At 36.1% G+C, this 17,474-nt stretch overlaps 1 protein-coding gene across 1 annotated transcript in view; it reads right to left on the reverse strand.

Moving 5' to 3' along the window:
* LOC121384085 (neurogenic locus Notch protein-like) overlaps nt 1-14,098 on the reverse strand; it is a 131,184-nt gene extending 117,086 nt beyond the window's left edge. The window contains 1 exon segment of the mRNA XM_041514312.1: nt 13,846-14,098. Within this exon segment, the coding sequence (XP_041370246.1) occupies nt 13,846-13,909 (64 nt within the window). The 5' untranslated portion in view covers nt 13,910-14,098.
* Nucleotides 14,099-17,474: the final 3,376 nt, after the last annotated feature.

Consider the following 17,474-nt stretch of genomic DNA (forward strand, 5'->3'; position numbering starts at 1 on the left):
GCCTATGTGGCGACAGCGGGTTTCCTCTAAAAAAAACAGTGTCAGAATGACCATATGTTTGACGTCCAATAGCCAATGATGATAAGATAAAAAATCAATGTGCTCTAGCGGCGTCGTTAAATAAAACAAACTTTACTTTTTAGATATTTAAAAAGGGACCATGAAAAACGTCTGGTTTTGAGGGAATTCCGGTTTACAGAGGGTCCGGTTTTGAGAGGTTTGACTGTATATAGATATGTACAATTTTATACAGCACAATATTTGCCAGTGGGTTCAAAAGATCAAATAAAATCAATTTCAAATACTAGATGACTTCTTGAACTTGTTTTTAAAATGTTGGAAGTTTTTTTTTTATGTATACATAAATATCTACCTACCGGTAGTCAGTACTAACAATAATTTATGCAAATATTAAATGAGGAGGCTGGACAGAGAAAGATGATAGATCAGAAACATATCCCCGATACTAAATGACTGTTGACATATAAAAAGCAATCAAAGTGCTGTCTGAATAAGTACTGACTATTCATTTAATGGAAATCTAAAACAAAATCGGTCAGCAAGACATTTTGTGTAGTAGTCAAACCTGCTTTAAACAGCCACATCTATTAAGCTATCACCTTTCTTAAATTCTCACTCTCCAGCCAGTGCACCACGACTGGTACATCAAAGGCTGTGGTATGTGCTATCCTATCTATGGGATGGTGCATATAAAAGATCCCTTGCTGCTAATCGAAGAGTAGCCCATGAAGTGGCAATAGCAGGTTTTCTCCCTCAACATCTGTGTGGTCCTTAACCATATGTCCAACGCCATATAACCATAAATAAAATGTGTTGAGTGCGTCGTTAAATAAACCTTCCTTTCTTAAAAATTCAGTTTTATCGAAAATCATCCAATATTTTATTTATGACATGCATTAAACAGCCACCAGTCTTTTAAAGGGACTGTCCCAAGTTTGCAATCATTGTGAGTTTAAAGTAAATGTTTGTTTTGTTTAATGACACCACTAGAGCACACCGATTTATTCATCATCGGATTTTGGATGTCAAAATTTTGTAATTTTGACATGAGTCTTAAAGGGACAGACCCTAGTTTTTAAACACTAAGGCATACTTTTCACCGAAACCCTAGTTTCAACCCATAACAATGGACTCTAAGTTTGGTTAATTTACAAACCTGTAACAAATCTGAATACAATAGTCTGTGACTAAAACACGATTCAATAATCTTTTCTTGTTTTTTTAAATATGAAAAATGCATTATGTGGTAAAAGAAACACCAGGATGAACAGAAACACTTCGGTTGTATGGAAATGGATAATCTAAAACAATAAAATATAGGTAATGTTTGATTTCAGTGATCATAAAAGGCTCTAATAATGAAAAATATGCCTTAGTGTTTAAAAACTAGGGTATGTCCCTTTAAGAGAGTTAACATGCTACATGTTTCCATTAACAGAAAGGGATCTTTTATATGCACCATCCCTGAAAGGATAGCACATACCACAGCCTTTGATGTACCAGTCATGGTGCACTGGCTGGAATGAGAATACCCCAATGGGCCCACCAACGGGGATCGATCTCAAACCGATTGTGCATCAAGTAAGCGCTTTATCATTGGGCTACATCACACCACTTCTCTTTAACAGTGCACACTTTTGACAGTCTTGGGTCCCTGTATAACAAAGGCTTGATTGTACATACACAATGCATAAATATTTTAATTTCAAACTAAGGTCGCTCTCCGAGTAAAAATCTATTCCTGACAAACAAGGTGCTCAGTAAAAATTGGGATGTAAATTATTAATAGCCATGTTGTTTAACATTGGCTAACAACATGATACATACAGTCAACCGTGTGTTAAGCGGCATGCAATCTCGTGTCTTGATGTCCGGGCATTTGATGCTGCTCAACTGAGTCAAACTGATTAAAAACACCAAGTCACACAAGGCCAAGTGCAAAAAAAAAAAAAAGTAACATACTGATTGCTCCAGATGGTGCTTTTTACACAGATGAGAAAACAGAGTTCAGTTCACTTGTATTTTATTGCATAAAAGACAAAAAATATGTTTTAGTAGTGGTAGAAAAAAGTAAAGTTTGTTTCATTTAACGATGCCACTAGAGCACATTGATTTTTTATCTTATCATTGGCTATTGGACGTCAAACATATGGTCATTCTGACACTGTTTTTTTAGAGGAAACCCACTGTCGCCACATAGGCTACTATTTTATGACAGGCAGCAAGGGATAGAATAAATGGAGCAAGTATGCAATACAAGTTGTTTCTTAAAACACATTAAATTAATTGCTCTTTTTTTCTCTTTTCTTTTTTTGGGGGGTAAAGTGCTCGCTTGATGCGCGGTCGGTCTGAAATTGATCCACATCGATTGGCCCATTGGGCTATTTTTCGTTCCAGCCAATGCATCACGACTGGTATATCAAAGGCCATGGTATGTGCTATTATGTCTGTGGGGTGGTGCAAATAAAAGATCCCTTGCTACTAATGGGAAAAATGTAGCGGGTTTCCTCTCTAAATGTCGAAATTACCCAATGTTACCAAACAAATTGCTCTTTTATTCATCAGTTCACTTCATCAGGTGTAATAATACAATAAATATATATATATATATATATACAACAGAGAATATTTATATTATGATCTCATAAATATTGTTTTAATTATTTTATTCATTTTACTTTTTCTAATTTGATTTTTTTTTTAATGTTTACTTCTTTACTAACATATTTAATTAATGCATATAATTATTCTAACAATTAATTTCTACATAAACATCTAGAAACAAAAAACTCCAATGTACATTTCATTTCAACTTATTTTTATGCTTATATCCAATTAAGGTTCAAGCACACTGTCCTGGACACACACCTCAGCAATCTGGGCTGTCTGTCTAGTGGGTTAGTTGTTAGTGGTTAGTAAGAGAGAAGAGGGTGTAGTGGTCTTACACCTACCCACTGAGCCCTTAAGAACTCGCTCTGGGTTGGAATGGAATGGAAACTCGTTTAACGTGCCCATATCCACGAAGGTTCAGGCACGCCCACCATGGATCCGACCTCTGACTTTGCCAGTGGAGGGTTCCGTGGCAGGAGGGTCTGGGTTGGAGCCGGTACCGGGCTGTGAACCCTGTACCTATTAACCTGTAGTCAGATGACTTAACCACTGCATGACTGAGGCCGGTAATGTGCTACAGAAAACTCTGTGAGCCAAAATAAACAATACATACCCAGCTAATTATACATTAACCAACAGGTCCGCCAGTTAGTTAGTTACATAATGTTATGGCCCAGTATTGTAAACCTGTTACCAATCTCAGCAGTTACAAAGACTGGTCAAGATAACACTGACCAGTGTGTGAGACAGAGATAATGAAAATCCCATTACACCAGTTATCAGCTGACCAGGGCAATTAGCACCCAGTTGATGGCCAGTGGACGGCTCATCAAAGGATAACCCATTAGCCAGTGACTGGAATGTACAGTTAACTAACAAGTGTCTGGAAGTGTCAATAGAGCAGGTGCTTGGAATTCTCCACATCATTGGGCAAGGACAACAACACATCTTTGGTCTGAGATTTTCATTTCCTTCAGATGACAACAGGCTGGTAGGTACAGGGTTCACAGTCCAGTACCTACCTGTCTATTGATTGAGCTAAATCTGTACCTACCTGTCTAATCACTGAGATAAATCTCTACCTACCCGTCTAATCATCGAGTTAAATCTCTACCTACCTGTCTAATCATTGAGATAAATCTCTACCTACCTGTCTAATCATTGAGATAAATCTCTACCTACCCATCTAATCATTGTGCTAAATCTCTACCTACTCGTCTAATCATTGAGCTAAATCTCTACCTACCCATCTAATCATTGTGCTAAATCTCTACCTACCCATCTAATCATTGAACTAAATCTCTACCAACCCATCTAATCATTGAGCTAAATCTCTACCTACCCATCTAATCATTGAGCTAAATCTCTACCTACCCGTCTAATCATTGAGCTAAATCTAAATCTCTACCTACCCATCTAATCATTGAGCTAAATCTCTACCTACCCATCTAATCATTGAACTAAATCTCTACCAACCCATCTAATCATTGAGCTAAATCTCTACCTACCCATCTAATCATTGAACTAAATCTCTACCAACCCATCTAATCATTGAACTAAATCTCTATCTACCCGTCTAATTATTGAGCTAAATCTCTACCTACTAAATCTCTACCTACACATCTAATCATTGAACTAAATCTCTATCTACCCGTCTAATCATTGAGCTAAATGTCTACCTACCCATCTAATCTTTGAACTAAATCTCTATCTACCCGTCTAATTATTGAGCTAAATCTCTACCTACTAAATCTCTACCTACACATCTAATCATTGAACTAAATCTCTACCTACCCATCTAATCATTGAACTAAATCTCTACCAACCCATCTAATCATTGAGCTAAATCTCTACCAACCCATCTAATCATTGAACTAAATCTCTACCAACCCATCTAATCATTGAATTAAAACTCTATCTACCCGTCTAATTATTGAGCTAAATCTCTACCTACTAAATCTCTACCTACACATCTAATCATTGAACTAAATCTCTATCTACCCGTCTAATCATTGAGCTAAATCTCTACCTACCCATCTAATCTTTGAACTAAATCTCTATCTACCCGTCTAATTATTGAGCTAAATCTCTACCTACTAAATCTCTACCTACACATCTAATCATTGAACTAAATCTCTACCTACCCATCTAATTATTGAACTAAATCTCTACCTACCCATCTAATTATTGAACTAAATCTCTACCTACCCATCTAATCATTGAACTAAATCTCTACCTACCCATCTAATCATTGAACTAAATCTCTACCTACCCGTCTAATCATTGAGCTGCAGTATTTATGTCTGACTGAACATAAATACAAATGTATGTTTACAATAGAAGTCTATACACATGAATGTCTATAATGCCGTTCGCTTGCAACAGGTCTATAGGCGACAAGCGAATAATAACAAATATTGATTGACATTGATTGGATAATTGAACACTCTGGTTTTAAACACTCCGCCATCGATTTGCTCATTCATGGGTGGTTACAATCTCATTTAGCAGAGCGTTTTCCAATATAAACATTAGCGAACACCAACAGTAATCTGTGGTCTGCGATGAATTCACAATGTGTCTTTACGTACACAAGTGGACTTTATTAATATTTAGTGCAAGTAGCTGTGAAAACCCACATCCCTTCTCGGCAAGAAATGGACGGTAATGGAATATTTGTTTTTAAACAACACCTCAGCACATTTTAACCTACAGCTTATGGTGTCTAACATATTTTTTTCAACACTTAGTCAAAAGTTAATTTGTTTTGTTTAACGGCACCACTAGAGTACATCAGCTATTGATTACAAACTTTTGGTAATTTTGACATATATAGAAAGAAAACCTGCCACATTTTCTCATTAGGTCAGGTCATAGGGCTTTAAGTGCACATTCAGAACAAGCTATTGTAGTGCACGCATTTTTTTCCCCATTAGTAGCAAGGGATCTTTTATATACACCATCCCACTGACAGGATAGCACATAGGTATCACAGTCTTTGATGGTGCACTGGCTGGAATCAAAGGTGCACTGGCTGGAATGAGAAATGGCCCAATGGACCCAATAACGGCGATCGATCCTAAAGCGCCCGCACATCAGGTGAGCTCTTAACCTCTGGGTTACGACCCACCCTTGATCAAGAGAGGAAACCTGCTCTTGTCACATATGCTGCTCCAAAAGGCAACCCAAAACAACTGAAAAGTACACACTATAACCTTTAATATAATACGAATAGTTGGCGAGATTGACAAAAACAACATAAATTTAGTTCACCTTTATAAATGCACATTTTATGTAGTTCACCACCTCTTCTATAATTTCTGATACCGATATACTTCATTATTAATTTAAAATTATTAAAAACATCCCCATGGACCCCCCTCTATTGCTGCTGTTGGGTAATCTCATTAATGACAAACTTATGATTAATCGAAATTAATCACACAAACTATACTAGATGTATATCTCATTTATTAATTGCTTTGATGAAGTTGCCTGCATGCATCCATAAAAACATATATAAATTTATAAATTTTTTTATAAATGGACCCCATAAAAACAGCAAGCAAACATTATGGTTTAATTTTCATGTATAAACTTCACATTTCCAAAGGTCCCAAGGAGAATAGTTTTATATAATTTGTGTAAACCATCTATAAATAATTTGTCAATGCTTGTTAATAACTACAGTTTATATTTTTATCAATATTATTAATTACTATTATTACTACTACTAAAAGTAGTTTGACAACTTCTGTTTAACAAATTCTTCATCTACTTCAGTATGATCAAGCCAAATTTAGATTTTTTGGTGAATTTGCTGTGCAATATATCTGGCAGATTCGACTCGACCTCAAATTTGGTGGTTTGACAAACGATAGCTAGAATTCTGCTAGCGTTGATCGGAGCAGACTACACCATGAACGAGCAATTAATGCAGTGAAGTAATTATCTGAATAATTACAGAGGAAGTAACTGGCTCTGAAAGGTCAAAGTTGGTCAACAGCTGTTGGTCACTTTTGCATTAAGAGCATTGTTTGGAAATGCATACATGTAATAACCCGTATCTCTATCAACTGCTCTTTATGTTGTTGTTATGAGTACACTTAACCAGTTCAGCGATTATTGTACAAACCAAGAAACAGTTTGTAGAATGGGACCAGCCTCAGGGGTGTCGTGGTTAAGCCATTGGACATAAGGCTGGCAGGTACAGGGTTCGCAGCCCGGTACCGGCTCCTAACCAGAGCGACTTTTAACAACTCAATGTGTAGGTGTAAGACCACTACACCTTCTTTCTCACTATTAAACCACTAACAACTAACACACTGTCCTGAACAGACAGACCAGATTGCTGAAGTGTGTGTCCAGGACAGCGTGTTTAAACCTTAATTGGATATAAGCACGAAAATAAGTTGAAATGGTATCTACCTTAAGTCTCAAACTGGCCTCCATGACCAGACTTATAGTCCTTCGCATAAGGAAATCTGTTTACATACGGAATTTACTACAAGTTATTTATTCCTGAGCCGACTGTTTTCTAACTTGCACACACAGATAGTTTTAAAATGTGTTATTTCAAAACACTTTTACTTTTTTTTTCACATCAAACCATGAACTGAAATTATTTTTTAAAGAATATTTTTGTAGAATGGGAAGCAATTTCTGCTTCTGGCATATTAATCTGGAAGCCAATGCTACAAACTGAGAAGCAGTTCTACTGATCACATGTACTGATATCATAAACTTTATTTTGATTTTATTTTTAAAATTTAACTAATCATTTTTTTTAATATATATATATATATAACTTAATTTAATAATATTGGTCTTCCTAATGATATTGACATACAGTTGGCACTAATTTTTAAATTAATAATACTTGAATTATACTTGTTTGATGGAAAACAAAGCTGTTTATGAGATTGATTATCAAAAAAACATTTTGTGTATTTTGAGTGGTAATTGGCTCTTTTTTTCTTCAAGTCTTGTCCTGTCTTAAAGTTGTTGTTGTATTTAATTTGACTGTCCCAGATCACAAAGGCAATTGCCCCTTGACCTCTGTTAGTTTCGAGTATTAGTTGGTATGTTCTGGATTCACATCCAAGAACCCTCTCCCATCCACACTAATATTTTAACAGTCCAGTGCTTAGTGTGTTTCAAAGGTGAGATTTAGCTCATATGATAGAACACTGAATTGAAGTGCTTGGGGTATGAGATCAAACCCTCTCCTCAGTCTTACTTGTGAGGGTTTTTTTTTAACCATCCCAACTACTGCCCCACAACTGGTATATATCTAACACTGGGGTAGGAGCACTGTTCTGTCTGCGGGTGTAGTGCATAATATAGTGTCTAAAAAGATAATTTTGCTTATAAACGGAAAGGTTTAGCTGGTTGCCTCTGAAGGCCAGACGTATCAGAATTACCAAATGCGTTTGCCATTGAATAGTTAATGATTAATTAATCAATACATATGCTTAAGTGGTATCGTCCAGATGAAAGTTAAAACTTTGTTTTGTTTAACAACACCACTAAAACACATTGATTTATTAATATTCTGCTTCTGGATGTCAAACATTTTTTCCATTAGCAGTAACAGATATTTTATTTATGTACTTTCCCACAGACAAGACAGCTCATACCACAGCTTTTGATATACCAGTTGTGAGGCACTGGTTGGGATGGGGAAACTAAATTTCGACCCATGTAACCGTAGTGCAAAATGTGCTGGGGTACCATTAAACAAATATTATTGGATTTAAACTGATATAACTTGTTACAAACTAGTTGGTACTTAGTTCATCTAAACATACATTTAATCAATGTTTATCTTTCTTCTTTTTTTTGCATGCGTCACAATTATCATGTTTGACATCCAATAGCCGATGATTAATTAATCAATGTGTTCCAGTGGTGTCGTTAAACAAAACAAACTGTTCTTTTTTCTTAGCCATTTTATACTTCACCTTCTTAGCAAACAATTTCAAAATAATTAACTTATCTTTTCATCTTTTGTACTCGTTAATTTGAATATCACATTATATTATTAATTATAAAATGTATGTCTACTAGCCAAACCATTACTGATGATTTAATGATAAAAAATATTATTCATGTCAATCAATTTTGATTAAATTCATCACAATTGATAAATGCAGCAACAAATTCCGTATTCATAATATATATTACTGAATTAATTTAGCCATACAGAGTACAGGTAGAAACAGAGATTTTTAAAAAGAAATTAGAAAAATAAATGAAAATCTTCCTACAAACATGAAACTATTTCATAAATAACACATTAAAGAAAAAACCAAATTTCAATTACGAACATGTAACAAAATAGCCTTCCCTTTCCGTTTTTCTCTCTTTTTAAACAAAGACTTTTTCTAATGGGTTTTCAAGCTGGCCCTTCAAATCAACAGGACGCTAGCTAATAAAGTATGTAAGCTTATATCCCTATCCCATTAGCGTGGCTTGGCCACAAAAGATAACATTTGGTGTGCAGGAGTCCTCTGTTGAAGGGCAACAAGTCCTGCTTCCTAGCGTGGGAACATCCACCAGCTGTCTCGGAGACGAAACCTGCGACCCCCTTTTCAATCCGGAACATCTGCCGTGATGGACGCTTCATTGAAAACACAGCACAGAATGACACCCTTGTCAGTTACACTTGAGCAAGCAGCCAAATTCCACCACATACAGGGTATATATATAAAGGGAATAGCTTGTGTTGCTTGTTGGCTGGGTGTGCTGTGTGTACATATATATTGTACTAAATAGGAAACAAAATAATGTTTTAAATTTAAGGGATGCTTAGTTTGTTATTGGTTGTGTTTGTTGTTGGTTTTTTGTAAGATACAGTGCCTTTTGCATGGGCATTTTGAATTCATACTAAATAGGGAAAAGATTTAGAAAAAAATTAGCAGCAAGGGATCTTCGAAAACAGTAGCCTATGGGGGTAACAAGAGCGGGTTTCCTCTCTAATTATCTCTGTGGTCCTTAACCATATATCTAACGTCATATAACTGAAATTAAAATATGATGAGTGCATTGTTAAATAAAACATTTCTTTTTTAAACAATAATATACATCAGTTTAAGGGAAATTACATTAAACATGAAAAGCATAATAATAATTTTGTGTTGTTAGGGTTGTTTAATGAGAATTTTCCCTTTTTTATATAATAAATGTAGTATCTAATAATAAAACAGCTTCTCCATTAAAAAATTATATTAATTAAATGACATAATACATTTGGTTTTAAGCATTTTCCCCTCTAGGTTTCATACATACAAACATGTATGTAATTTATATTTTATAAGTTTTTCTGTAGGGTTAAGCCCAATTAATGGCTATATCAATATTATCAGTAATGTTTTAAAGAAATGAAAAAAGAATTGGCTAACTTTCAAAAATAGCATTGATAGGCAGCCTATTTATTTCCTCTCATTTAGATGTATGAGAATATGTTAAAATGACTGTGTGAAAAAAACCTAAATTCACTCCAAAACATGCTTAAAAGGAAAGTATTGATTTACTGTGTGCTGTTATTAAATTTAATGTGTTTTGTCCCTAAAACCAATTTCCTAACATATAATCACATACCTTTTGTGTTGTGCTTTAATTATTTATTTCTGTTTATTCTCTACTTGCTACAGTTTCACTGTAGATATTTATTTATGAGGTGGCATGTGTAGCTTGTTTGGCAAGTGACTTTTTTTTCTCCTATCGTTAAATTTTAAATTAAACGTGATCACTTGTCTTGAAAAATGGGGACGGGGCGCAGCCCAGTGGTAAAGCATTCTCTTAATGCACAGTCGGTCCAGGATCAATGCATGCCAGTGGGCCCATTTGGCTGTTTCCCGTTCCAGCCAGTGCACCACGACTGGTATATCAAAGGTTGTGGTATGTACTACCCTGTCTGTGGGATTGTGCATATAAAAGATCCCTTGCTACAAATGAAAACATGTAGTGGGTTCATTCTCCAAGACTATATGTCAAAATTACCAAATGTTTGACATTCAATGTATGTATGTATGTATGTATGTAGTAGCGTGTGTCTGTATCTGTATGTATGTATGTAAATCAGTATGTATGTATGTTCATTCATTTGTATGGTCCGTTTTAAAGTTTAAATTAATAATGCTTTCAGACTAAAGTTATCCATGCCAGGGCTTCTAGATTATGGTAGCCCCGCCCGCTCCCATGGCTAGCGATATTCTATGTTGAGCTAGTAAAGAACTAAAATCGCCATGCCCAATGTCTAGTAAAAAGAAAAGAAGTTGTCAAATGCTGTATTTAAGTTTATTTAGTAAATATGAATATCATCTCCCTAAATCCAAGGGGTTTTAAGATCCACCTTCCTCTATATGCGACGTATCTGATTATCACTATGAGTAAAATTGTATAGGGCTAGTGAATTTTTAATCATGGCTAGGAAATTGTTTAAATCACTGATCCCATGGCTAGTGACTTTTATAAAAAAAATTATAATAGCCCTGCATGCATAGTGGGTTTTTTTTTTTAATGTATATACAGGTTGTTGCCAAAGTCTCACTGTGATTATTTTTAATTAATTTGATGATTTATTACCTAATCAGATCCACAATCCATTAGCTGCCAATCCACCTATTACCTCTTTGATGGATTGATCTGCGAATGATGGAATGTGTTTACCTTTCAGAGTGAATATCACAACTTACAAGGTCTAAATTGTCATTCAAGATCACACAGCGGGCAGGACATACCTCAGTGGTACAGCGCTTGCCTGATATACGATCAATCTTGAGGGATATATACTTTATTTTTAATATCAGGCATGGCAGTAGTAGTTATTTACTAGCCCAACATTGAATATCACTAGCTATGAGAGTAGGGCTACCATAACGTAGAAGCCATGAATTTTATAGTGATATCACTATGGAAACATAAATACAATGTAACATATTGGTTACCAGGTGTGTATTTTGTAGCACTGGGTTAACAGAAACATTGCTTATTTCGATGCCTACACTCTTGAAACCTGTGTTGTCTTGTCTGGGGTAAAATGTAACTTATTGGTGGAGTAACAAACTGAGGTATGCTGGATCACAGGATCTAACAGCATCAGTGAACCCCAGTTTTTCCCATTCCACCCAGTACCTTCAAAACTGGTGTATCAAAGTCTCAATGTTGCCCTGTCTGTGGAGAAAGTATATATGAAAATGATTCCTTACCACTACAGTGTTCGAGATTAAAATTTTGGGGCAGTATCCCAGTTGGATACTAACATTTCAAAATCTGTTATCCCACCTGGAGTTTAGTATTATATGGTATCCCAGTGGGATACTGGGTTCTTGAAGTCTGGTATCCAAAATTAAATTCTGGTATCCCCGGGATATCGGGATACTGTTAATCTCGAACACTGCACTATTGAAAGTATGTATACATCATGTTTCCTATTTAATTAATCAATGTGTTGATAGTTCAATCGAACAGAATCACGTTTGAATGATTTTTTAAAAGATGAAATGCAAGAAAAATACCAGACCAAAATACTGTTTGTTTGGATATTACAAACAAATAATTAGATGATGATAACATAATTACACTAATGGTGAAGTCGCAGTATTCTCTTTCAGTGTCGGACTACTTGACAGTGCTTCACACTGGTTGCCAGCTGAGCTATCTCGGTATCACCCGAGCCCATGGTACACGAAACCTACAATGCATGCTGGGTAGTTATCCCCCCCCCCCCTCCTCTGGTTAGGATCGTACACTTGGGAGACACATCCATAATCTAGTGAAACTCAGTGTACACCTTCTCATTGAGCAAACACAGGGTTGGAAATGGTACTGGAATGAAAAAACTCACATTGCCTCTGGTGGGACATGAACCCAATACCTACCAGGCCTGGGTTTCGTGGCTTAGCCTAAAAGAATGTGCCCTGGTGCTGTTCAACAAACCTTCCTTTCCTTTCCCTGTATACCAGTGCAATACTTTTCTTAATGTGCAGAGCCAGCTGCTTCCCTCTATTTAGCAAATTTAAAATGGCGGGCAAATTTTGTATTTTGCACTATTTCAGTTGAGAAACGGTTGAAACATGGTGTCACAAGTTGTGAATACCAGCTATATATATGGAGTATGTAACAATATTCGGAGGTAAAAGGAACAACACTTTCTACATTCCTTCGGACTACCTGTATACATAATACATGTGAACTGTATTTTCAAAGTGATGTGTTAGTATAAATAAATGTGGTAAATAAATATTACATTAAAATACTCCAAAAATTATGCATTTAAAACTAGAATTATCTGGTGTAACACAATATATGGTTAGTTTGTCACTTGATTTTATTTTAGTACAGTCAATGATGTAATGTAGTTTTTTGTGTTTGTATATTTGGCCTCAGTTGATGAGTCATAACTTATTATCTGAGACTACCCATATAATACAGAAAAATTAATTTTGTCAAAATTTGGGGTTAAATGTTTTTGAAAAGATATTGCCTACCCCTCCACCCCACTGATATAAAGAGGGACCATAAATGATTAGCAAGTCTAATCCTAAAGTTTAAAAAGTGATGAGAGTGGCAGACAGACATTTTACCCAATGAACAGTTAGCCTAAAGAAATGTTTTATAATAATTAAATTGCACATACATAGACATACATAAACCAATTACATATATAGTAACAGACCTGCCAGTCAAACAATTATATGTTTTTGTTTTTAAAAAAACTATATCCTGTAGGCCTATTTTAATATTTACATATGTCTGATGAGAATAAATGTCACCTGCAATAAACAGAATACAGTGTGTGTAAAAATAGTAGTAATATTATGTAGAACATAAATAATTGTAAACATAAAATACTAGAACCACTACTAAGAAACTTTCTAAACATCACCCCTAAAACACTGGCATTCCCGATTTATTTATAGCTACAACCCGCCTGTTAATTTACCGCTATCGGGGGAAAAAGCGAACAAAGAAAGTTTTGCGAGCAAAGCAACACACGCTAAGTTTTTTAAAAGTCCCGTTAAACGAAAACATATCTGTACATTTCATAATACAAATGCGATAACCACACGCGTATAAAATCAGGTGTTTTTTTTAACAGATAACATAATGCAGATATATTATGTCTTTAAAACACATGCCGTGTGATACGAAAAGTTAACGACCCTCCCGAAAGAGATGCCCGTATTATTTCTATAGGAATGTCCTCACCTTTAACACTACACAGAAGAAGCACAAAAATCGGAACTACGAGCCACCGAACACCACACTGCATTTCGCACAGAAATAATAATCCTCGATCATCAAGTTAGGGACATGTTCATGTTCCATAAACATTTACTCCGCGTGTATTAAATCCCAGGTAATATCCGAGCGTTGGTCCCGCAAAGTACTTCCAACTTCGGTATAGTCCTTATTTCCTTCCTTCAACAAAGTTTGCTCGTGCCAAGTTGATGTGCCGCCGGTGTTATCGTATATCAATCCGCCACTAACGGGTACCTGCTGAAATCGGCGTCAGAGTAGTTACAAACGAGTCCTCTCGGTCGTTGTGTATAGGATTTGCATTTCAACGACTGTGAAATGTAAGAATTGTAGTATCAGTCGTGTGATTTCGTAGACGCCAGTGCGTATAGGGCATCGCAGTTAGACTAGGAACTTTATTCTTGTTAGTGACGCGGATGGATAAAGGAGGCGCACGTCGGTTTATTTACCGCAATACACTGAGACGGCGGCCCGCGCTCATTGAACAAGGCGGTCCTATTTTCCAATGCGCCACACCGCTGGGCACACGCCTATAGAGCGCCGGCGCTTGCTGTGAAATAAGAGGCACGGGTTCGATGAAATGTCAGTCTTTTATGATTTCTTCGCAACGAACCACGTGTGACATAAAGGACACAGCAAAGTCATGGCTCCAAAGAGTGTGCATGAAAAGGTGTTGCCTGCATACAGTTGTCGTTTTATTGTAAAATATTTTTTAAATACGTTCCAAATTTTCACTTTTTTTATTTCCTGCTAACATGGTGAACTGTTTCTTTTAGAAAAAAAGATCAAAACATTTTCAAAATCACAAGAGTACGCCCGCTGTGACCAGGAGTTTTTAGAAAGTAGATGATAGGGGTGGGACCAAACTCAAGTGTTTACCTCTCCACACACTACTCACACAGTCTCTTTCTCCCTCTCCCTCTCTCTGTCTCTCCCCCCTCTCCTGGTCTCTCTCTCTCCCTCCCCCCTCTCTCTCTCTCTCTCTCTCTCTCTCTCTCTCTCTCTCTCTCTCTCTCTCTCTCTCTCTCTGTCTTTCTCTCTCTCTCTCCTATATCTGGTGATTGTCTACTTGTCTTTTTCTCCGTCTCGCTCTTTCTCATCTTTCATTAATCTAGCTTTATTTTAGTCAGTTAGTACTTTTTCCCACCTATATATTAATTTTAAAAATCGGGGTTGGGGGTGGGGAGTAATAAATTTGAAAAACAAAATCGGCGTTTATTCAACGGAGTTATTTCCCCAGGAACCATAACAATTTTATTTTATTTTTTAAGTTCCATATCCAACATCTACGAATAATTGTCTGCAACATTTAAACTAAAATCGCTAAATTGCTAAAAAGGAGTAAATAGAATTACATAAAGTTCTACGTAACTATCTATGTAGGCGGGGGACGGGACGTATCTAGGTGGTGAAGCGTCCGTATGATGCACAGCCAGTTTGGAATCGATCCCCGTCGGTGGGCTCATGGGGATATTTCTCATTCCAGCCAGTACACCACGTCTGACATATCAAAGGCCGTGGTATGTTCTATCCTGTCTGTGGGGTGGTGCATATAAAAAGATCCCTTGCTGCTAATGAAAACATGTAGCGAGTTTCCTCTCTAAGTCTAAGTGTCAAAATTACCAAATGTTTGACATCCAATAGTCGATGATTAATAAATCAATGTGATCTAGTGGTGTCGTTAAACACAACAAACTTTAACCTATATAGGCCTACTAAACGTAACCTGGTGGCTTAACAGCTTTGTCACGGAGACCGACCTACCTTTATTTTCTAGTGACTCCTTATTAATATTGGAAGAGGGCATTGAGACAGGCAGATGGAAACACTGGTCTCTACATTTGTATATACTTTCCCACACTTACCATGGGCTTTGAGATACCGGTCTTGGGGCACTAGTTAGGACGGGGAAAAACTCGAATGTGTTCGTCACGGAGGTTCCATCCTACGACCCAATCACGTCAGCTGAGCTAAGAAAACAAATACTGCTGAAATGAATGTCTGCCATAAATGTTTTCGCATCTATAGGCGTCGAAAGATGCCGTCAACCGGGGGATGAGGGGAAAGGGGGGGGGGGGGGTAAATTGGAGGGGAAAGGGGGGCGGGTAAATTGGAGGGGTCAGGTATTAAATGTGAGGTAATTACACACACACACACACACACACACAATTTTCATACACCAATTTGTTTATAATCAAATCTGGTCATAATATTAAAACAATTTCTACAAACATGGAGAATTATTAACAACATTAAAAATCAAAAAAAAAATCATTCAAATCCAACCCAGAGCGAGTTCAATTGGTAGGCCACTACACCCTCTCCTTTCTCACTAACCACTACCAACTAACAACTAACCCACTGTCCTGGAGACACAGCCCAGATAGCTGAGATGTGTGCCCAGGACAGTGTGCTTGAACCTTAATTGGATATAAGCACGAAAATAAGTTGAAAATGAAAATGCATTAAAGAATGTTCGGGAAAGAAAACAACAAGACGGAATTAAATCATTAAGTAATTTATCCTGTTTGCACTAATGCACAAAGGTGTTTCTTTCTTTTGATCCTTTGTTGTCCAGTTAATAGATTTCGTATTACAACATAATACTGCTGTCTACCAAGCTAAAATAGTGCCTTGTTATTTGGGTGTCGGTTTTGTCCCGTCCGCAGGTGACTGGGAACAAACTACTTAGCACTGGCAGTTCGCCGTTAATGTAAACCCTAAATTAAATTCAACCAAGCGGACTATTTTGTTTGGGTGAACATGCCCAGGAATACATTGGTGGAATATTTCTAGATATGATCCACATAGCATAGTTATTTCGCATTACCGTCTCGACAAATGTGTTGTTGATTATACCCATATTTATAAGATGTTAAAAATGTATTAATAATAATATTATTGTTGTTATTGTTGATGTCGTTATTAATTAACATATTTCATTTATATCCCTTTGGACTTTAAAGGGACATTCCTGAGTTTGCTGCAGTGTAAGATGTTTCCGACTAATAAAACATTTCTACGATTAAACTTACATATTAAATATATTTTTTTGTTTAGACTATCAGTGTCTGTATATTCAATATGTTTCTGGTCGTCTTAATATTTGTAAGAAGCCCAAACTGGATTTTGTCTTCAAATAATTTCGTACGAATGAAACAAATATTGTTTCGGCAATAAAATGAAATTTAACTTAGTACAAATATTACAACGATCTGAAACATCTTTATGCAGAAAAATATATTTGATATGTAATTATAATCGTTAAAAAGTTTCTGTTAGTTGATAACATCTTAAAAATTGCAGCAAACTCAGGAATGTCCCTTTAATTTACAATAGTAACAATTCTAAAACGCTGTTGAATAAAATATGTCTCAATTGCCCTTTTATTGTAAGATATACTTTTCAGATTTTTTTTTTATATATGCATTCATCATGTATAGTGTATTTCATGTATAAATATTACGGAGATAGGAAACAGGGAATACATGCATTGTTTTCAGGCAAGTAGCTATATACGCTTGGCTTCTGTATAGTATCTGAAGAATACAAAATATTCCTTCTTAATTAAAATTTGA

Source organism: Gigantopelta aegis, chromosome 10 (assembly GCF_016097555.1).
Source record: "Gigantopelta aegis isolate Gae_Host chromosome 10, Gae_host_genome, whole genome shotgun sequence".
NCBI classification, from domain to species: Eukaryota; Metazoa; Mollusca; class Gastropoda; order Neomphalida; family Peltospiridae; genus Gigantopelta; species Gigantopelta aegis.